Here is a 23,295-nt window from a genome sequence, read left to right as displayed (position 1 = left end):
TACCAGACGTAAAATTATTTCAGATGTTGTGATACAATAATCTCTCGAGATGAGAAAGAAATATGAGAATTTAGGGCCTTCTATCCCTTCATCGTTTTTTTTTTCTTTTTTTTCCAAGTCCTTGCTTCGCCTTACCAGGACAGTTATTGGGCTTATGTGCACTCCAACAAGCAGGAGTAGAGCTCTTATTGCGTGCAGACTGTGCCATCCAATAATTTTTTTTTTTTAAATAAAATAAAAATGATTTCACTGACATACATTTTTTTTTGGTAAAAGGGGAGTTTTTATTGGCCCACCGCATGCATCTCTGCTTGCGATGAGCAGACTCAATAATTTTATAGTAGGTAGACCTCTTTTCAACTTAATTAATTATATAAATATTTATATTTTCTGTCTTTTTTTTTTAAAAAATTATTTTAAGGGCCAACATGCACGAGAAGATAAATTTGAATATTAAAAATATTAATTATTGTAACTTTTAATGTGATATGAAAATATTGAGTGCTATTCATATAAATATGGAAGTCTTTAAGACTATGAATTTAGCTAAGAAATTGCTCAAAATTTGATATGATTTTTGGTTTGAATCGAGATCAGATAAAAATAAATGGGTCGAGCTACGAGCTAAAAATTTTTATTCAATTTTTTTTAAAGTACATTTTGAGCCAACCTTAGCTTAGCTCCAAACTAGATCGTTAACAGTTGTAGTGATCGTAGTAATGGAAGGACAATAAATTTAGCAAACTTAGCTTAGAGATTGTTAACAAGTCGAAAATTAATTTAATTTTTGGCTCGAATTTCTATATACCCCAACCAAGCCAAAAAAAACAAATGAGGCGTAGGACTAAGACTTGGCGTGACGTGCATTTTCTATTCAGACACCTAACATACTTTTATGTGCGGTGCAGATTATTCCTGAGTTATTTTCAAGTTATTTCTGGATTATTTCTAAATAACCCAGAAATAATTCTGAGTTATTTTAAGATTATTGAAAATAATCCAAAAATAATCTGAAAATAAGTCAGGAATACCGACCACACATAAAGCTAAATCAGGAGTTCAGAAAATTTTTTTATTGCGCGAGACACCTGAATCCATTAGAAGCGAGTTGTCATGGATAAATAGTCTCACATCGGCTAGGTCGAGGGCCGAAAAACAGTATTTAAGTCCTGGGCTGCCACCTCTCTTAAAGGCTCTTTTGGGAGATGACAAGTGGTATCAGATCAGATTACTGTCTGTCAGGTGTATGGACTCTCCATGATCCAGTGGAACCCTAGGTGGAATCGACGAGGGCGTCACGTGATTATCACGTGATTGGGTGGAATAAAATACCGCGCTCATATCTGCTAGGTGTTAGGTCGGGCGTAGGACCGTAAAAACAGTATCCAAGTCTCGGCTGCCCACTTGTGCGTGCTACGCATGTAAGCGCCCCTAAAATTTTTCCCGAGGGTAACTCTGCTGCTGGAAAATGTAGCATTTCCTGCATGAAACTTGTTACCTTCTGCTGATTTAGGTAAATCTAAATCTAGAACTCCACATATTCCTTCAATGGTGTCCGCATCATTCCTTTCCTTTCTTTCTTTTTCTCATTTATTTTTTTTTAAATATTTATATCCTTCCAATTAGATTGGTGTGGGTTTTCCAGGAAAACGGGACACAGTGACTGAATCTGGAAATAGTAGGAAGAAAAATCACCGCACTGTTCGAGATGAGCTGCCAGTTTGTTAAGTTTATGGGCCAACATTTCTCTCAAATGTTGGTAAGCAACGCCAATGTTTAGCGCGCACACAAACCCTCTCTCTGTACATTTTCTGTATTAGGGTTCACAGAACTATCAAACAACGGCTTCTTCTTTACCTTTGTGCTGCTCTGCAAATGATAAAAATGGTGTTTTATATCGTAATGCAAATGTCTTGAGCACTTAATGTACCAGTTGCCCATTTCATCTAGCTACATTATTATTTTGTTTCTAAAGGTTTTGGTAGGGAGGGAAATTTCCTCTTAATATCAATGTTAATCTTCTATTAGTGCAAAATTACGACTTTCTCAGATTTGCGGTGGCTGAAAAATCGCGTCTTGTTACGTATTACATCTCTAACAACTAAACTTCAATTTTTACATACATACTCGGTTGAGTTGCTATAGAGGCAAACAATTTTGCCAAAGTAAATTTTCAATAATACTCTTCTTGACTTGCGGAATTAGGACCTAGTGGATAATGAACTAGTGTCTAATTAAATCGTCGTAAATATATTTTTTTTTCATATTCGCATATACTCGAAAGCGTGAAAAATCATATCAACAAAAATCATAAACTATACAGAGCTATTAAATTTAACATAATGAAAGACATACCCAAAAGTCTGTAAAAGCTCTAAAAACTATTATGCAAAGGATGTACAAGTCACACATGACTACTCGCCCCAGCGCTCCTTATCATTTTCTGTAAGTAAACAACGTAAAACTCGACTCAACTCATTTACACCCTTAATTGTAATACGCATGGATACGAATTTCCCCCAAAATTTAAGGCAAACGAATATTTTCTTGAATAACACAAAACAACATAATCTGAATACATAAACATAAACACCTACAATTCGAGAGAGAGACGATCTCTCACAAACCTAAATCTTAAGACTCAAGACAACAATATCATTGCTTAACCCAACCCTAAATATAATAAGCTCCCTATTTATACCCCACAAAAATAACTAATAAAATACTAAATTGTCCTGAGGCACAGACGTAACAATACTCCCATCTGAAAAATATACTTTATCCTCAAGGTGGAAAATAAAAAAGAAACTGTTGCTGGATTACATCGTATGACTCTCATGCGGCGTTATAATCTAACAATCTTTTTCATTTAATCAAAAATTTATAGTGAACCTCGCTAGTTCGAAAGACAGTCTTGTGTTCTTCGTTCAGCCGCATCCGAACATGTTGGTATCTTGATTTCGAGTCAAACTTGGAGAATATGACTATTCAAAAAAGCTTATCTAACAGTTCATCAATCACCTGAAGAAAAAACTTATTTAGTATAGTTTCTTTGCTCAAAGCTTTGTAGTCCACACAAAATCTTCAGCTCCCATCTTTCTTTACCAATAAGTCTAGATCGGAAAAAGGGCTCACACTGGGCTTAATAATCTCCGTTTCGAGCATCTCTCTGATCAACCTCTCTATCTCATCATTTTGAATATGAAGATACTACTATGGTCTGACACTGATAAGAGGAAACCCATCCTTCAATGTAACGACATGCTCGTGTTAACCTACTAGGCTGTTGAAAGATGTTACTAGTTATTTTGATCTTTTCTAAAATAAAGCCCAAACCCAATTCGAATGTGGCGCGCTGTTCATTTATAGTGCAACCTTTGGAAAGTATTTTCTCTTAAAAGGAATTAGTCAGAATTTTACTCTTTTTAGCTTTTTGGCTTGGACCCTTTTATTTGAGCGAAACGAAATTCTACTAGTTATTTTGTTATTGTAATAAAGTAGTCACAAACCTTTGGTTAGTGCTGCACACGATACTCAATTAAGATGAGTGGAGAATCAAGGAGTAATGAAGCCGACTCCAAATATTTGTTATGAAACTATTGATGATAATGGTGATGTGCTGATGAATAAAATAATAAAACTTGAACTTGCATAGAAATCACTCCCATGTCTTCTTACATTTTTATGCATGCAATTATATATATATATATATATATATATACACACGCAACTCATCTTCGTAATTTACGTTCTTTTACACAAACTATAATTCTCATTTTCTGTTTGTAGACTTTTCCAATGAATTTTATGATGAATTTTGAACAACTGGCTGAAGTTATCACTTTAGAGGGTCCAAGTGGCAACCAGTGGCCAGTCAGATTTTCATACATAGGAGACCATATATATCTTAATGAGGGCTGGAAGGAATTTGTTGAAGCAAATTATGTTGAAGAAGGTGACTGCTTGGCTTTTGAATATTGTGGGAGTTCATGTTTTAGTGTTCTAATATTTGACCCAAGTGGTTGTGAGAGAGAAGCATCGTACTTTGCTAGAATCATGAATCCTATCCCTGCAAAGGGATGCCAGGCAGAGGAAAAACGTGACAACCAGGTCCCTGATGTTCCGAGATTTTCTTCGCCAAGATTACCTTGTGTTGATAATTCACCCATGCAATTGGTTTCAAATTATGAAAAAAGTTCTGCATTTAACGTAAAATTTGATGGCAGAAGGTTTGGTATGAGATCCTCTGCACCCAATGACGAAAATAATTATGGTGACCTCTTTCATAACCTGCTTTTAATTAAGAGGCCGTTTGGGATCTTTTTTGTTTTTGTTTTCTATTTTTGTTTTTTTTAATATTTTGATTTGAAACATAACATATTTGGTATATTGATTAACATATGATTGTTTTTAAAACACTCAAAACACCTAAAAGTTATTTTAAGTATTTTCAAAAATATGTTATTTGTTTTTAGAAACAAAAAAAAAACGTTAGAAACATATTGGGCAAACATGTTCTTAAAAAGAAAAAAAAAACACACAAAATTGATCCCAAACAAGCTGTAAATGTTTATTTTTATTCCGAATGCATTCAATTTAGCAGTTACAACTCAACTCATTTTTGAGAGCATTATATATTCTTAAAATTGGTCAAGATATCCTGATCAGATTCCTCTCAAAATGGGCTACAAAAGTTGAAATCTGACTTCTCTATTATATTTAATTGCCATGAAATCGATTTAGATTTTGCAAACAATTCTAAAATAATGAAAGGTTTTGCTTCTAAGTTTTTGACAAAGCAACAAAATATTAAGACATTACATTTTATCTGCAAAACAAAATCTTAGAAGGCGAAATATAAAATTATCAATGCATAGCATGATTTTACTTCTAAAACTTAAATTCATGAATATATTATTTGCTGAAAATCTTTGACGAAATAGAAAAATATTATGAAAAAGTTATGCTACCTTCTGATGCATTCAATGCCTAATGTTTTCTGAGCCATGTATCAGTTTTTGGAGCCCATCATATGGGTAATTGGGTCAGAATAATCTTATACAACTTTGTTTTTATATTAATGTGGTTAATGCTGATTTATTTGGTTCTATTGAAAATATTTGGCATTAGTTATTTAAACCTTTTTGGTCCAAATTTTCAGAGCATGCTATTCAGTCCAAAATGGTAGAAGAGCGTTCAGCTATGTGAAGTTCTGTTAACATGCAAAAAGAACAAACAGCAGTAATAAAGTTGAAAGCAAAACTGAAATACTTCCGCAGCACAAAGGCCATTTGTGCAAAAACTCCTTAGTTCACCAAGTTCTTACTGCCTTCTCATTTGAGTGGGACCAGTGCTTTTATGGTAAGATGAATCGATTTACTTGATCTCCATAAATTTGCAGAATTTGTACCACTTTCAATCATTTTTATTTTCTAGCAATAAACTTCAAATTTTGTTATTCTTATGAATAATTTATATTTTATGCTGCAATTGTTTATTTCTTCTTGAAAATTTTGAGGATTTGCAGCAGATGGCTTCTTTCAATGTTTATTTCTTTGTCTATTTCGAAGGCATTATATTAGTATCTAAGTTAGCAGCAGGAAAATGTCTTAATTATTATCATAGAAATAACATTTATACATAATATTGCTGCAAAGGACCATCTTAGAAATCATCTCTAGAAGGTTTAAATTTCCAGGCAAAATATGCATTGATTAAAGATGACGAAGAGAAAAAATATTAAAAATAAGCAGGGTTGCTTGTAATAATTCTAGGTGGAGTTTCATCAGCATTACTCTAAGAATTTTGAAATCTTAAGATTAGCTCAGTATCTAACATAATAAAACTGAACGATATCCTACTTTTTGTTTATCTTCTTCATAAGCATGCATGTGTATACCCAAAAATGAGTTTTAAGCAACAGAACCCCCAAATGCTATATGGGCCTTATGAGATTAATGCCACTTAATTCCTATATATAAACATATCTTACTCCTAAACTTCAATTTTTACTTACATTCTTCCTAAATGCCACTTAATTCCTATATATAAACATATCTTACACCTAAACTTCAATTTTTACTTACATTCTTCCTTACCTATCTAAAGGTTTATTTCACTTTTTAAAAGTTAAAATGGTGGTATTTTTTATGTGATATGAAAGATTTTGGGTGTTATAAATGCAAAATGTACAGTTCAGGTGTTAGATATATAAATATATAGGAATTGGCCGGCATGTATGTAAATGACCCTATAATATTTGCTTGTTTTGTTCTGGATCCCATTACTTGTGGCTTTCTCTTCCATATAATAGTTTTTTTTTTTTTAATTCTGAAGCTACATATATTACACCATTCATTCTTTTAACTTTTAAAGCCTCTTAACTGTCAATAAAAAGTTTGTCCTGAATTTCATCAAGCTCTGCTATACTAGAGAGGTTTAGAGCACAAAAATCCCTTTTTCTTGGGTCATTTCTCAAAGTTTCAAATTTCTGTCAATACTTCCATATTAGTTCATCTCAGCTAAACCCAGTTTTCCATGCAGTCTCTAAAAGTGAGAAAATGATTTATATTTTAAATCTCCATCAATTTCCTTCAATCAGTACAAATTACTTGCGTTAAACTCTGGTTCACATAACCGTTTAAATCTCCAGATTTACCTTTTTTTCATGTTTTTCTGCAATTGCAGATTTATATTTTGCAGATATTTCCTAGTGATTTTGCAGTTAAACACCTTCGTCTTAGACCACAGAAAATATTTCTACGGCATCAGGATAAAATGTGGTCTGTGAAATATAAATTTGAAGTAGCTTCTAATGGAGGTTCCTTGACTGGACTTTCTGGTAAGGGATGGCGGAGGTTTGTGGAAGATAACGCGCTGTGCGAAGGAGATGGATGCATATTTGTGCTCTCAGAATCTGAAAAGGAAATGGTCTTGGATGTTCATATAGTGCGTGTTGATGATTGAGTTTTTATGTTCTAATTTATTTGAGAAAAGTAACACATTGTGATTATTTCATTTTTCTCAATACGAGTTTTTTTGGACTTTCGCATTGCAGTATGGAGGTTATGAACTGTTTTTTTGCGTTGGACCAAGAAGTAATGCTGTAAAATTGAAAATTGATTCGGGATAATTGTGTAATTATTTAATTTTGATGTTTGATATGAATTGTGTCATCAGTGTGGTGATTTGTGTTGTAAACTTTGGAGCTTTTGGAGTCATTATGTAACGCACTTCACTAATAAATTTGTTAGTGAATTTACATATTCGGCATGCTATGGAGAATTGATTTCGAGTTTTGAGGCTACAGAGGGCTGGAGCAAGTTTTTCAGTGCTTGGACAGCGGTTTCTAAAATTTTTAGGGGCATTTACATATATATATATATCACCAAATTCTTGTTGTATTTACATGTCTAACACCTAAAGTTTTAGTTCTACATTCATGCCACCCAGATTCTTCATATATACATTTACACCACCTAGATCTTTCACACATCCAAAATATTATTATTTTAATTTAAAAAAAAAGTGAAATATACATCAGGAAAAATGTAAGTAAAAATTGAAGTTTAAATTCGTATGTAATACATAAGATAAGTAATGAATGGTAGGTGTGTAAAATTTTTTAATTTATATTACTTTGTTTTCATTTAAAAAACAGTGAAAAACATGCTTTGAAAAGCCTTGGACTGTTTTTAATTTGTTTTGGCTTTGTCAGGAAATGAAAATATGCAAATTTGCATAAATAAACAAAGCAATGTTCAAGTACTTATAAATAAATAGTTTTCCAGAATATTTGTCTTTCATAAAGAGGAGACTTATTCCTAGAGAGAGACATAGGACAGGTAGTACAATGCCTAAAATAGCCTTATTAACACAATATAAAACCAAGCACTAATAACATATGAAACACTAAATTAATGTACTCCAATCATCCTTCAACAAACAAACTATTAATGACATTTCCAATGAAACCCCTAATTCTTGTAATCACTCTCATCATCCTCCCGCCAAGTTGCTTGCCACTGCCTATCATAAAAGGTTGCCTCCTCAATAAGCTTCTTCAACTTCTCAATATCCTCGGTCTTCCTTATCAGGATTACTCCACCAACAGTGATTAATAGAAGAATTTTGCAGAAGAAGTTGCCCGTCTGATCGACAAGACCGACGCCCGTGAGGCTGTCGACGACATAAGCCATGAAGAATCCGATCATGGCGGCACGACCTGTGAAGACTTCAATTTATAAATAGAGATTGAATTTCGAGAATGTGAGAGAGAGATATGTGAGGAATACGGACCGTTCAAAAGTTCGGCTTCTGGAAGGTGATATCTTTTGACCCAAGCCCACCAGGGCACGACGGAAGTATCAAAAACCGGGCTCGGCGGTGCTCGAAGCCTCGGGATTGCCTTCGAGCCATTTCCTTCTCCTAGCCTCTATGGAAAGTAATGGAGAAGTTAGCTGACATCTAAATTCAAGGCCCAAGTGCTTGTTTATTTGTGGTAATACATTTCTCAAAAGAAGATTAACATATCTAATAACAAAAATTCAATTTTTACATATAGGACCCCTTACCTATGCATGAAAGCATTCTAAAAGTTACAGAGGTGACAATAGTATTTTTATGTGATATGAAAGATTTGATGCTAGATATGCAAACACAAAGGAATTGGGTGGTAATTATGTGAATGCCCCTCCTTGAAAAGCAGTTTAAAGCTTCCAAGTTGCATCTTTTGATTGATATAAGGAAAAAAAATCATTTTTATGAGAAGGACTAAAAATTGTTGGGCCAGCTCCAATCGGGAAACCCTTTCAAATTCTCTAGATCTCAGGACAAGAGCGGTTTTAGAAGTAATCTTGAACAAGCAATACACGCGAAGTGATTACTGACTCATTGCCTGCATCATTACCCAAACACAAAAATAATATCAATAACATGCTTGAATAATAACATAGATTTTTGTTGATCTGTTTCTACTTCTTAATGCCACACCGTATTCATATTTTACCAATGAACCAAAGCCACATTAAAGAACTACAACAGCAACAACAAGCCTTATCCCACTAAGTGGGGTTAGCTACAGGAATCCTTTTTCTTCATTGCATCTTATTGAGTGTCATACTTTCATTTAATTCCAATAGATTAAGATCATTTTTTATACAAGATGCCCAAGTCTTTTAGGTTTACCTCTACCTTTCTTAACATAAGTCGAATCTAAAACATCTACTCTCCTAACCAAATCATCAAATAGTCAACGTTTAATGTGATCAAATCATCTAAGAAGACTCTCTAATCTTGTCTGCCACTAGAGCTACACCAACCCTATCGCGGATATATTCATTTCACATTTTGTCTCTAAGTGTCAAGCCACTCATCCACCTAAGCATTCTCATCCCAACAACACTTAGCTTTGTTTTATGCTTCTCTTTTAAATACCAACATTCTGTGCAATAGAGCATTGCAAGTCTTACCATCATCTTATACAATTTTCCTTTCATTCTAAGCGGATTTTTGTTGATCTGTTTCTACTTCTTAATGCCACACCGTATTCATATTTTACCAATGAACCAAAGCCACATTAAAGAACTACAACAGCAACAACAAGCCTTATCCCACTAAGTGGGGTTAGCTACAGGAATCCTTTTTCTTCATTGCATCTTATTGAGTGTCATACTTTCATTTAATTCCAATAGATTAAGATCATTTTTTATACAAGATGCCCAAGTCTTTTAGGTTTACCTCTACCTTTCTTAACATAAGTCGAATCTAAAACATCTACTCTCCTAACCAAATCATCAAATAGTCAACGTTTAATGTGATCAAATCATCTAAGAAGACTCTCTAATCTTGTCTGCCACTAGAGCTACACCAACCCTATCGCGGATATATTCATTTCACATTTTGTCTCTAAGTGTCAAGCCACTCATCCACCTAAGCATTCTCATCCCAACAACACTTAGCTTTGTTTTATGCTTCTCTTTTAAATACCAACATTCTGTGCAATAGAGCATTGCAAGTCTTACCACCATCTTATACAATTTTCCATTCATTCTAAGCGGTACTTTTCCATCACACTTTTCCATCACACAATAGGCCCGATGCATTCCTCCACTTTAACCAACCAACTTTACTATCACTTTAAACAATAGACTCGAGAAATCTAAAACGTTCACACACTTTAATGATTTGATCACTCATAGTAACTCTGCCACTAGAGCTACTACTATTAAAATTACAGTCCATGTATTCAGTTTTAGATCTACTCAAATGAAGACCTTTAGACTCCAATGTAGACCTCCATAATTGAAGTTTTTCCTGAACTCTTTCTCTAGTCTTATCCATGAAAAAGATATCATCGGAAAAAAGCATACACCAAGGTACATCCTCCTGTAAATGTACAGTAAGAGCATCCATAACTAAAGCAAAAGATATGGGCTTAAAGCTGATCCCTAATGTAATCCAACTGAAATAAGAAAAGACTTAACAATCCTCCTCCTATTCGAACACAAGTAACGGCTCTATTATATATATATCTTTAATGACTTGAATATAAGTCAAATGAACACGTTTCTTCTCTAGAATTCTCCAAATGACTTCTCTTGAAACTTTATCGCAAACTTTATACGTAGAACCTCCTTATTCTCTTTGTAAAACATTCTGTGCAATAGAGCATTGCAAGTCTTACCACCATCTTATACAATTTTCCATTCATTCTAAGCGGTACTTTTCCATCACACAATAGGCCCGATGCATTCCTCCACTTTAACCAACCAACTTTACTATCACTTTGAACAATAGACTCAAGAAATCTAAAACGTTCACACACTTTAATGATTTGATCACTCATAGTAACTTTGCCACTAGAGCTACTACTATTAAAATTACATTCCATGTATTCAGTTTTAGATCTACTCAAATGAAGACCTTTAGACTCCAATGTAAACCTCCATAATTCAAGTTTTTCCTGAACTCTTTCTCTAGTCTTATCCATGAGAAAGATATCATAGGAAAAAAGCATACACCAAGGTACATCCTCCTGTAAATGTACAGTAAGAGCATCCATAACTAAAGCAAAAGATATGGGCTTAAAGCTGATCCCTAATGTAATCCAACTGAAATAAGAAAAGACTTAACAATCCTCCTCCTATTCGAACACAAGTAACGGCTCTATTATATATATATCTTTAATGACTTGAATATAAGTCAAATGAACACGTTTCTTCTCTAGAATTCTCCAAATGACTTCTCTTGAAACTTTATCGCAAACTTTATACGTAGAACCTCCTTATTCTCTTTGTAATTCTCCATCAAACCTTTCAATAAATGTATAGCTTCCATAGTAGACATACTCGGCATAAATCTAAACTAAATATGAGAAATCTTAGTATCACATCTTAACCTTTGTTCAATTACCCTCTCATAATTTAAAACAACTATGACAACAATTTAATTCCTCCAAAAAAAAAAAAAACATAAATACCTCTTAATTCCTATGTATTTACATATCTAACACCTAAAATTCAATTTTAACATTTATGCTACCTTACCTATGCATAAAAAAGAAGTATTTCACGTTTTAAAAATAAAAAGAGTGGTACGTTTTATGGGTACGTTGCCTGACATATATGTAAATAGTAAAGTTTTGGCAGTAGATATATAAATGCAAATTTCATGCATAACTAAGGTGTAAAAATTGAAGTTTAGGTGTTGGATATGTAGATACAATAGAACTGAGTGGTATATATGAAAATGTTTCTTCTCTAGAATTCTCCAAATGACTTCTCTTGAAATTTTATCTCAAACTTTATATGTAGATCCTCCTTATTCTCTTTGTACTTCTCCATCAAACCTTTCAATAAATGTATAGCTTCCATGGTAGACATACTCGGCATAAATCTAAACTAATTATGAGAAATCTTAGTATCACATTTTAACCTTTGTTCAATTACCCTCTCATAGTTTAAAACTATGACAACAATTTAATTCCTCCAAAAAAAAAAAAAACATAAATACCTCTTAATTCCTATGTATTTACATATCTAACACCTAAAATTCAAATTTAACATTTATGCTACCTTACCCATGCATAAAAAGAAGTATTTCACTTTTTAAAAATAAAAAGAGTGGTACATTTTATGTGGTACGTTTTATGTGATACATTGCCTGACATATATGTAAATAGTAAAGTTTTGGCAGTAGATATATAAATGCAAATTTCATGCATAACTAAGGTGTAAAAATTGAAGTTTAGGTGTTGGATATGTAGATACAATAGAACTGAGTGGTATGTATGTAAATCTTCCTTTTCGTATATGTAAAAAGAGAACTGACTAGGCAGAAAATGAAGGCAAAAAGAAAAACAGGGGTGATGAGATACATCATTTTTCTTGAAACCTTTCAATAAATGTATAGCTTCCATGGTAGACATACTCGGCATAAATCTAAACTAATTATGAGAAATCTTAGTATCACATTTTAACCTTTGTTCAATTACCCTCTCATAGTTTAAAACTATGACAACAATTTAATTCCTCCAAAAAAAAAAAAAACATAAATACCTCTTAATTCCTATGTATTTACATATCTAACACCTAAAATTCAAATTTAACATTTATGCTACCTTACCCATGCATAAAAAGAAGTATTTCACTTTTTAAAAATAAAAAGAGTGGTACATTTTATGTGGTACGTTTTATGTGATACATTGCCTGACATATATGTAAATAGTAAAGTTTTGGTAGTAGTATATAAATGCACATTTCATGCATAAGTAAGGCAATATATATGTAAAAATTGAAGTTTAGGTGTTAGATATGTAGATACAATAGAACTGAGTGGTAAGTATGTAAATCTTCCTTTTCGTATATGTAAAAAGAGAACTGACTAGGCAGAAAATGAAGGCAAAAATAAAAACAGGGGTGATGAAATACATCATTTTTCTTGCAGCAAAAAAAAAAAAGAAAAAAAAAAGAAGAAAGGATTGCATATTTGAAATAAAATGTAGATGAACATGCATATGCTGCAAGATCGAGCCATAAGATATGATTTTTTCCCCGCTTCAAAACAAAATCAATTATAGTTTTGGATCATCAGCTGGAATCACTGTTAATTGGAATCATGTTTCTTCAAAAGTTTACAAATAATATATATATATCAAAAAGGAATGGCTGGAGGCTATGATTTGAGTCCCGACCATCTCTCATGCACCTATAATTGCATTCGAGTACCACACCCTATAGTCGGGGGGAATCAAATCTCAGACCAGAGGGGACCATGTATTTACATATCTAACACCTAAAATTCAAATTTAACATTTATGCTACCTTACCCATGCATAAAAAGAAGTATTTCACTTTTTAAAAATAAAAAGAGTGGTACATTTTATGTGGTACGTTTTATGTGATACATTGCCTGACATATATGTAAATAGTAAAGTTTTGGTAGTAGTATATAAATGCACATTTCATGCATAAGTAAGGCAATTTCATGCATAACTAAGGTGTAAAAATTGAAGTTTAGGTGTTAGATATGTAGATACAATAGAACTGAGTGGTAAGTATGTAAATCTTCCTTTTCGTATATGTAAAAAGAGAACTGACTAGGCAGAAAATGAAGGCAAAAATAAAAACAGGGGTGATGAAATACATCATTTTTCTTGCAGCAAAAAAAAAAAAGAAAAAAAAAAGAAGAAAGGATTGCATATTTGAAATAAAATGTAGATGAACATGCATATGCTGCAAGATCGAGCCATAAGATAAGAATTTTTCCCCGCTTCAAAACAAAATCAATTATAGTTTTGGATCATCAGCTGGAATCACTGTTAATTGGAATCATGTTTCTTCAAAAGTTTACAAATAATATATATATATATCAAAAAGGAATAGCTGGAGGCTATGATTTGAGTCCCGACCATCTCTCATGCACCTATAACTCGAGTACCACACCCTACACTCAGGGAGAATCAACTGACAAGCAGATACCATACCAATTGATCTCAGAATGCGTATATATAGATATAGATATAGATATAGATATAGATATAGATATAGATATAGATTTATATGCGCCGCATTCTGAGATCAATTGGTATCTGCTACAAAACTAAATTCTACAGTACCAAACATTGTTGAGATAGCATGAAATACTAATGAGAGGAACATGCATATGCTGCAACGTCATACAATTTTATGACATTTTTCCCCCATTAAATCAAGTATATGATAGCAGCTATGAATCATCAGCTAGAATCGCCTGACATAAAAAGACAAATATACATGATCGACAATTTCAATAAAAATAGATGTACACCTTATTATATGAATATATAGTTGAAGTGATGTCGTGCCAAAAGAGTTGTAATCGAGTTGAGTTTGTCATGGATTAGACTGAGCTTGATCATATTATAAATTGTTCATGTTTAACTCGAGCTCAAGCCGAGCTTTCACATCATGTATGTTCATATCTGACTTGTTTAATTTTTTATATCATCGTGCTTGACTTGAACATTGATTCTTTATTTTAATTGACCGAGTGTTTCAACAAATTAATAAATAAGTAAAAAGTTAGAACAAATATATAGCTTTTTATGTAAAATTATTAACAAATGATTTTGCAAATTTAAATAAATAATAAATTAAGCAAAATTTGAAATAATATATAATCACTTTACATCAATTAAATAAAATATGAATTGCACGCAAGCTTTCATGTAATTAAACAATATAAGTACGAGCTAATTAACTAGTTCATTAAAATAAAGAAATAAGGAGGAATTATGTTACATTAAAATCTATACAACAACAACAACAACAAACCTTTATCCCACTAAGTGGGATCAGCTACATGAATTCTTTTTCTCCATTGTGTCATGTTGAGTGTCATATTTTCATTTAGTTCTAATAAAGGAAGATCAATTTTATACAACATGCCCAAGCCTTTTTTAGGTCTACCTCTACCTTTTTTAACATAAGACGAATATAAAGCATCTACTCTCATAACCGGCTCATTAGATGGTCGACGTTTAACGTGACCAATCATCTAAGATGACTCTCTCTAATCTTGTCTGCCACAGGAGCTACACCAACCCTTTCAAGAATGCATTCATTTGGAACATTATCCCTAAGTTTCAAGCCTCGTATCCACCAAAGCATTCACATCCCAACAACACTTAACTTGGTTTTATGCTTCTCCTTTAAAGGCCAACAATCTACGCCAGAAAGCATTGCAAGTCTCACCACCATCTTATAAAATTTTCCTTCAAGTTTAAGTTGAACAATAGGCCCAACGCATTCCTCCACTTCAACCATCCAACTTGAATTTTTGTAATAACATCCCTATGCTATATCAACATCACTTTAGACAATAGATCCAATGTATATAAATCATTCATACCTTTTAATGATTTAATCACTCATTGATATCTATTCTGATATTAAATTATAATATATTATTATATAAATAATAATTAATTCTGAAATAAAAATTGATATTAAATTATAATATATTATTAGTACACAATATATAATATATGATATGAGCTATTATTAAGCTTAATAAGAACCATTTAAAAAGTTACTTGTTAAATAACAAATGAATTTATGTGTCAACATAAATAAACAAGTCAAGTCAGGTTCAAATTTGGTTCATTTAACCTTCGAGTTTTTAAAAAATGTTCAAATTTTTATTAGCTAAATTAAAAAATCTTGAACTAGTATCTTTCGAATCAAATTCGAGTTGTTTATCGAGTTCATTGGTTTATCTATAACCCAAAATGCAAAAGCCAACTTCTATCATTCATGAAATGTCTTCTAAATAATAAAAGCTTTTCATATGCTCCAACCCAAAGGAATAAATTTGATCTTTACAACATAACACATAATTCTTATATATTTACATATCTTGCATCTAAAGTCTGCTATGCGTGACGCCCTTACAGAGGAACCGGTCCAGAGAGGACCGGTATGGACCGACCAGCCCATGCCAAACTAGCCGGCGACTGGTCTAAGCCAGCCGATCTAGAATCGGGATATGAGATGCGATCCTAGCGCCCAGATGGGGATTATGGAACCAATGCTCACGTAAAGAAGAAAAGAAATTAAGAGGGATTTGGGTGAAAAAGTTTGGAAAGGACCTAGGGGAGTATGTAGGAGGAAAAGGAAGCTATGGATTGTTGGGATGTTTTTGGCTACAGTTTTTGTCGTTTATTGTAGTGTTTCTAGCGACGTCTGGGATTGTGGGAGTGATGATCTACCATCGTTTGAGTTTTTCCACCTATTTTTTGTCATTTCGTCTTTGTTTGCTTGTTGATTTTGATTCTAGATCGTATTAAATTGATATTAGAGCAAGGTCTTGGAGAGATGACAACAAAGAAAGTAGATGTTTTAGAAAGAGAAGTGGGACAAACAGGTCGAAAATGGAAAAAAAGGTTCGCCACCATGAAGGACAAGTTTTCTTCCATAGAGAGCCTCCCATAGGGAGCCAAATGGAGGACCGATTCTAAATCATAGGAGAAATGCAAGAGATGATGAAGAAGCTGATGGAGATGCAATCTAAGGCTACGACGACTACTCAAATTGCAAACCCTAACCAAGGGTTGATCAAGAAATCCTTGACCAGATCAAAATGGAAGGAGATCGAATTAGACAACAATGAGGAGGACATCATTTACTACCATGAGCGTCACCCTAGAACTTCGTGAGAAGGGGGAGTAGACACTTCCGATGGAAGGGACTCAATCGAAAGTTGGATGAGGGATGATGCAAGGGGCACAAAAGAACACAAGGAGGAATGAAGGAATCGAAAGCGGGGTATGGCTATGATAGAAGGAGAGAATTTCACCCTAGACACATGGGGGGAAATGTCGAAGCAAGAAGAGCTTAGGGTGGAGATGCAAGGCTCATAAAACTGAAGATGTCAATCTTTGAAGGGGAAGATGTACATCGATGGGTGTATCAAGTGGAGTGATATTTTGCGATCAATAAGTTAACCGGGGAAGAAAAAACTCATGGTGGCGGGATTATGTTTGGAGGGAAAAGCTCTAGCATGGTTTCAGTGGATGGAGACAGGGTATCTGATTTATTCGTGAGAGAAGTTTAAAGATTGTTTGTTAGAGCATTTCTGAGTCATTAAGGAAGGGGACATACATGAGCAATTCTATGCTCTGACTCAAGAGGGGACGGTTACGAAATACCAGGAGCAATTCGAGCTCTTCTTAGAGTGGTTGAGGGGTATTTCTACAACAGAGCTAAAGGAAATTTTCTTGAAAGGCCTGAAGCCTGACATCCGAGTGGCCAACTGACCACTGAAGCTGTGTGGATTAAGGGAAATGATGTATCTCACCTAAATGATGGAAGACAAGAAACAAGTGAAGAAGATCAACAAATGCTGCAAAAGAGAAAGATTCTACAAAAGTGCCTTGACAACCACGACACCAAGGACTCAGACGGTGTCATTTCAGGAAGAGACGTTGAAGAAGAAGAATATGATGACCCACCCTTGGGAATTTTTCAAGCTCCTCACCGACACAAGTGTGGGATATAAGAGCAAAATGATTATGTTGTCGTTGTGATGAGAAGTATGCCCCCGACCACCGTTGTAAAGAACGCGACCTTCATAATCTTTAGTTCAGAAGGAGACAGATGGTGAGGAATTAGAGAAAGACGCGGTGGAGGAGTATCTACACTTTGATGTTGCACAGGTGTACCTCAATTTAGTAACAAGATTTACTCTGAATCACACCATGAAAGTGAGGAGACAAATTGGACCGATTTTAGTGTTGGTGGATAACAGGGCCACACATAACTTTATCTCAAATCAGGTCGTTGAACGGTTAGGGTTGGAGCTGGTGACTATAGAGCTTCAATATCATGATGGAGACTGAGAAGGTGGAGAGACCATCATGATAGATAATTTGATTCAAGAGATACTCAAAGCTGAGATTATCAACCCCAACGTGAGTCCCTTCTCTAGTTTAGTCCTGTTGGTGAAGAAAAAAGATAGTAGCTGAAGGTTCTACTCAGACTCTCGAGCCTATGATTAATGAGTTACTAGATGAGCTTTACGAGGGGATCAACTTCTCGAAAATCGATCTTAAATTGGGAGACTACCAGATCAGGATGAGTCTAGTAGATGTGCAAAAGACAACATTCATGACACATGAAGGACACCACGAGTTCTTGGTGATGTTGTTTGGCCTCACCAACACTCCGACCACATTGCAGTCCCTCATGAATAGGGTTATTTAGCCTTACCTCAGGAAACTCATCCTGGTGTTCTTCTACAATATTCTGATATACACTAATACAGAGACAAAGCATGTGGAACACCCATGGACAGTTTTAGAGAAGTTGAGAGAGCACAAGTTGTACGCCAATTCAAAAAAGAATTTTTTTTTTTGCACAGCTACAGGTGGAGTACTTGGGACATATGTTAACCAGGGTAGGAGTAGCACCAGACCCATCCAAGATTGAGGCTATGATGGACTGGCCTTTATCCAAGAGACTGAAGTAATTGAGTGGATTCTTTGGTCTCATCGGATACTATCAAAAATTTGTCAAGCTCCTCGCCAACACAAGTGTGGGATATAAGAGCAAAATGATTATGTTGTTGTAGTGATGAGAAGTATGCCCCCGACCACCATTGTAAAGAAGGCAACCTTCATAATCTTTAGTTCAGAAGGAGAGATGGTGAGGAATTAGAGGAAGACACGGTGGAGGAGTATCTACACTTTGATGTTGCAGAGGTGTACCTCAATTTAGTAACAGGATTTACTCTGAATCACACCATGAAAGTGAGGAGGCAAATTGGACCGATTTTAGTGTTGGTGGATAGCAGGGCCACACAAAACTTTATCTCAAATCAGGTCGTTGAACAATTAGGATTGGAACTGGTGACTATAGAGCTTCAACATCATGATGGAGAGAACATCATGATAGATAATTTGATTCGAGAGATACTCGAAGTAGAGATTATCAACCCCAACATGAGCCCCTTCTCTAGTTTAGTCCTGTTGGTGAAGAAAAAAGATGGTAGCTAGAGGTTCTACTCGGACTCTCGAGCATTGAATAAGGAAACGATGTTGGATAAGTTTCACATTCCTATGATTAATGAGTTACTAGATGAGCTTTACGAGGGGATCAACTTCTCGAAAATCGATCTTAAATTGGGAGACTACCAGATCAGGATGAGTACAGTAGATGTGCAAAAGACAGCGTTCATGACACATTAAGGACACCACGAGTTCTTGGTGATGTTGTTTGGCCTCACCAACACTACGGACACATTGCAGTCCCTCATGAATAGGATTTTTCAGTCTTACCTCAGGAAACTCATCTTGGTATTCTTCTACAATATTTTGATATACACTCGTACAGAGACAACATGTGGAACACCCGTGGACAGTTTTAGAGAAGTTGAGAGAGCACAAGTTGTACGCCAATTTAAAAAAAGATTTTTTTTTTTTGCACAGCTACAGGTAGAGTACTTGGGACATATGTTAACCAGGGCAGGAGTAGCACCAGACCCATCCATAATTGAGGCTATGATGGACTGGCCTTTATCCAAGGGACAGAAGGAATTGAGTGGATTCTTAGGTCTCATCGGATACTATCAAAAATTTGTGAAAAGGTACAACACGATAGCATGACCACTAACGGAGCAACTAAAGAATGACAATTTCAAGCGGGGAAAGACGCAACATAGACCTTCAAACATTTGAAGAAGGTCATGACCAATATACCAGTATTAGCACTTTTAAATTTTAGGCGATCAGCTATGGCAGAGATAGATGCATCATGGTATGATTGAGAACAATACTCATGCAAGACCAGCGACCGACTGCTTACTTCAGCCAGGTGCTGATCGTTAAAGCAAAGCTCAAGTCGATATATGAGAGGGAGTTGATGGCTATTGTTTTGGTCATTCAGAAGTGGTGCCCCTACATTTTGGGATGACACCTTCTTGTCATAATAGATCAGAGAAGCTTAAAGTACTTGTTGGAGCAGAGGATGGTGTATGAGGAGCATCAGAGACGACTATCCAAGCTACTCGTATATGATTTCGAGATTAGTACCGTCAGAGACTGGAGAATAAAGTTGCAGATGCCCTGTCAAGGAAAGGAGAGAGCCTTCGCTGACAGCCTTATCAGTACCCTTGATGAAAGGCTGAGGAAAATGAGTGCAGAGTTGCTACCAGATCCAAAAAATCATCCAGGATATGCATTGAGGCGGAGCAACAACTCTACCAGGGGTGGTTCGTATTACCGAGGACATCAAAGTACATTTCCTGATTATTGCAAATGTTTCACGACAGTGAAATTGGGGGACATTCTTGGGTATAGATGGCCTACAATCATCTATCGACAGAGCTTTACTTATTGGAGATGCACAAAGATGTAAAAGACATGGTGACAAGGTGTGATATATGCCATCGACACAAATATATGACTATGGAGCCAGGAGGGTTGCTACAACCACTAGCTCGACCAGAGAATGCTTGGGAAGAAGTGACCATGGATTTCATAAAGGGGTTGCCCCAATCAGATGGGTTTACGGTGATTCTAGTGGTCGTGGATCGCCTGAGCAAGTATGCTCATTTCATCCCATTACGACACCACTACACAACAGACTTAGTAGTGATGGTGCTCATACGGGAAGTGGTTCACCTGCACGAAGTACCATAATCTATTGTATCAGATAGAGACAAAGTGTTTATCAGCCACTTATGAAAAAAGTTGTTCAGGTTAGGGGGAACAGTCCTTAAGAGAAGCACTGCATATCACCCCCAAATCGACGGCCAGACAAAGGTGACCAACATGAGTGTGGAGACATATCTGCATTGCTTTGTATCAAATACGCCAAAATTGTGTCAGGTGTATTACGTGGGTAGAATATTGGTATAATGCTTCATGCCACACCGCAACACATACCACCCATTTCAAAATTTTTATGGGCGGGATCCACCTCAACTGATACACTACAAGCATAGTGTCACATTGATATCTAGTTTGACCATTACTTGGAGGAGAGGGACAGAGTATTAACAGAGCTCAAAGGACATCTACTGAGAGCTCAATAGATCATGAAGGCGAAGACAGATAGGCATAGGATGGAGATAGAATTCGAGTCCGGGAGCATGTTTTACTTAAAACTGACGTCATATGGCAGAAGACATTAGCGAGGAGGAGGAACGAAAAAATTTCTCCATGATATTTCAGACCCTACGAGATTACGACACGTATTGGGGCAGTGACCTACCGTTTGAGGCTACCCCCCCTCATCGACAATACATCCTGTGTTTCATGTTTCTTAACTGAGGCATGCTATCAGAGATCATACACCATCGCTTCACTACTCCTGACATTGACAGATGACATTGAGGTTGTTATGGATACAAGCGACACCCCTAGAGAAGAATCGGTCCAGAGAGGACCAGTCTGGACCAACCAGCCCACGGAAAACCAGCCAGCGGCCGGTCTAAGCCAATCAGTCAATGATTGGGATGCAGGAGGAGATCCAGACGCCCAGGCAAGAATTATGCGACCACTGCTCAAGTATAGAAGGAAATTAAGAAGAATTTGGGGAGAAAAAGTTTTGAAAGGATCTAGGAAAGTATTTAGGAGAATAAAGAGGTTATGGTTTGCAGGGATGTTTTTGGCTATAGTTTTATTCTTTTCTTGTGCTTGCTCCTAGCGACGTCTAAAGTTGTGGGAGAGATGATCTACCTCTCGAACAGTAGATCATCATTGCATCTTGTTTTCCTTTGATTTTCGTAATAGTAACCCTCATTTGAGTTTTTCCACCTATTTATTGCCATTTCATCACTTATCTATTGTCATTTCATCACCGCTTGCTTGCTGATTTTGGTTTCAGATCGTAACACTTCCATATTCACATACAACTCTCAAATCTTTAATATCACATAAAAAATAATATTATTATTACTTTTTAAAAGTGAAATACACATTTTCATGCATAGGTTTAAAACACCAAAGTGTTATGTATGTAAATATGAAAGTTTAGGGGTGAGTTATTGAAAAACATAAGAATTTTGTGCTACATATGTACATTTCCTTTAATGTTTCAGAACTTTTTTGCCAGACATTTGACAGACTAGGAGATTAGAGGTTTGGAAGTGAGTTTACTAAAGTATTTTAATTCTATTAGCTATGCAACTAGACTATTATTCATACCGCACAATTCTTATGTATTTACAGATTCAACACCTAAACTTAGATATTTAACTTATATAACAATTTACACTCAAAATCACATCATAACATATGCATGAAAAGGTGCATTTTACTCTAGAAAAGATACTATTAGTGGCATTTTTTTTTGTGATGTTAAAGATTTGTAAGTTATATAAGTTACTATCATAGTTTAGGTGTTGATATGTAAAAAACATAAGAATTTAGTGGCATGCATGTAAATCCCTTCATGCAAACAAAAAGGTATTTTTAAGTACTGTCATGTAGCAGGTAAGATTAAGAGATTAAGGAAAATTTTGGGATTAATAAGTATTTGATTACGCAAATTCGTCATAATTACTCAATCCGTTTGCATAAGCAACAAGCATTTAAGAATGCTATATAAACTTAAATCTCTATAAAAAATAAGACGGTAGAAAATCAATTAATAAGGTTTAGGCATATCATCATGTTCAAAAGAACAAGATTCTAAAAAAATCGAGTATAAAGAGGAGAAATGGTGGATCAAAGGTTAAGAAGATTTTTGTAAAATAAAATGATGGGATTTTCTTCATAAATAGAGTAAAATCCATTATTCCAGTAAGCCAGCTGCAATCAAATAGCCCACAAACGATTGGATGACACTTTGAAAATCCTGAAAAAAAGATTCAGCCGAACAATTATGGAAACAGAAAACCCAAAACACTCATTATCCACAACATCATTTTAAACAACCAAATCCATCAAACTAATATATAAAAAAAGATCAAAAACTAAAACAAAACAATTCTAAATCCAACCCAGTTGAAAAGAATCTCCGAACTAAAAATCAAAAGCAAAATAGCTGAGATGAAACAATAGCTTACCTGCATCGATGACCGCATCCCAATCAGTCTGCCCACTCTTCTGAAACTGCATCAAATCCCATGTCCCCCCAAGCCATCTCGGATCCTTGAAAGTCAAAACCTCCGCATTGGCAACCGCAACCCCATTCGAACTCAGAGAATCCTCCCCCTTGTCCTTCACCTCCACGCTTTTCTCTTCCTCAGGAAGATTCGTCACCTTCACTTTCTCCTCCACCACAGCGGAGCCCGCCGCCCCCGCCCCCTGCA

At 35.2% G+C, this 23,295-nt stretch overlaps 2 protein-coding genes across 5 annotated transcripts; one reads left to right on the top strand and one right to left on the bottom strand.

The window, feature by feature from the left end:
• The first annotated feature begins 1,377 nt into the window (after positions 1-1,377).
• LOC110028641 (B3 domain-containing protein Os03g0622100-like) lies at positions 1,378-7,104 on the top strand. Of its 4 annotated transcripts, none has more exons than XM_020730575.1 (5): positions 1,378-1,513; positions 1,646-1,759; positions 3,790-4,234; positions 5,162-5,361; positions 6,688-7,104. In XM_020730575.1, exons 2-4 carry the CDS (start codon positions 1,709-1,711, stop codon positions 5,206-5,208), a joined length of 543 nt encoding a protein of 180 aa, XP_020586234.1. In that variant the 5' UTR covers positions 1,378-1,513; positions 1,646-1,708; the 3' UTR covers positions 5,209-5,361; positions 6,688-7,104. The 4 variants fall into 4 exon arrangements, with proteins under 4 accessions (XP_020586234.1, XP_020586232.1, XP_020586230.1 ...); XM_020730573.1 differs by having other exon boundaries at positions 3,790-4,273; positions 6,847-7,104; XM_020730571.1 differs by having other exon boundaries at positions 3,790-4,273.
• A 659-nt stretch (positions 7,105-7,763) lies between these two features.
• LOC110028629 (light-harvesting complex-like protein 3 isotype 1, chloroplastic) lies at positions 7,764-23,287 on the bottom strand (the record flags this gene model as incomplete). The annotated part of the gene is given in 4 exon segments (XM_020730554.1): positions 7,764-8,224; positions 8,299-8,378; positions 8,380-8,434; positions 23,050-23,287. Coding segments are annotated over 4 exon segments (621 nt in total), but the record flags the coding sequence as incomplete, so codon positions are not given.
• Positions 23,288-23,295: the final 8 nt, after the last annotated feature.

The sequence above is a fragment of the Phalaenopsis equestris genome, unplaced genomic scaffold (assembly GCF_001263595.1).
Source record: "Phalaenopsis equestris unplaced genomic scaffold, ASM126359v1 Scaffold000517, whole genome shotgun sequence".
NCBI lineage: Eukaryota > Viridiplantae > Streptophyta > Magnoliopsida > Asparagales > Orchidaceae > Phalaenopsis > Phalaenopsis equestris.
The sequence above is the reverse complement of the archived record's forward strand: the minus strand, read 5'-3'. Positions and strand labels throughout refer to the sequence as shown.

Excerpts from the sequence above, each read along its gene's own strand:
- LOC110028641 (XM_020730573.1), top strand. The coding sequence starts at position 1,709 with ATGAGCTGCCAGTTTGTTAAGTTTATGGGCCAACATTTCTCTCAAATG. Across the intron at positions 1,760-3,789 it reads AACATTTCTCTCAAATGTTG|ACTTTTCCAATGAATTTTAT; the intron begins GTAAGCAACGCC and ends TTCTGTTTGTAG. Across the intron at positions 4,274-5,161 it reads CAATGACGAAAATAATTATG|AGCATGCTATTCAGTCCAAA; the intron begins GTGACCTCTTTC and ends CCAAATTTTCAG.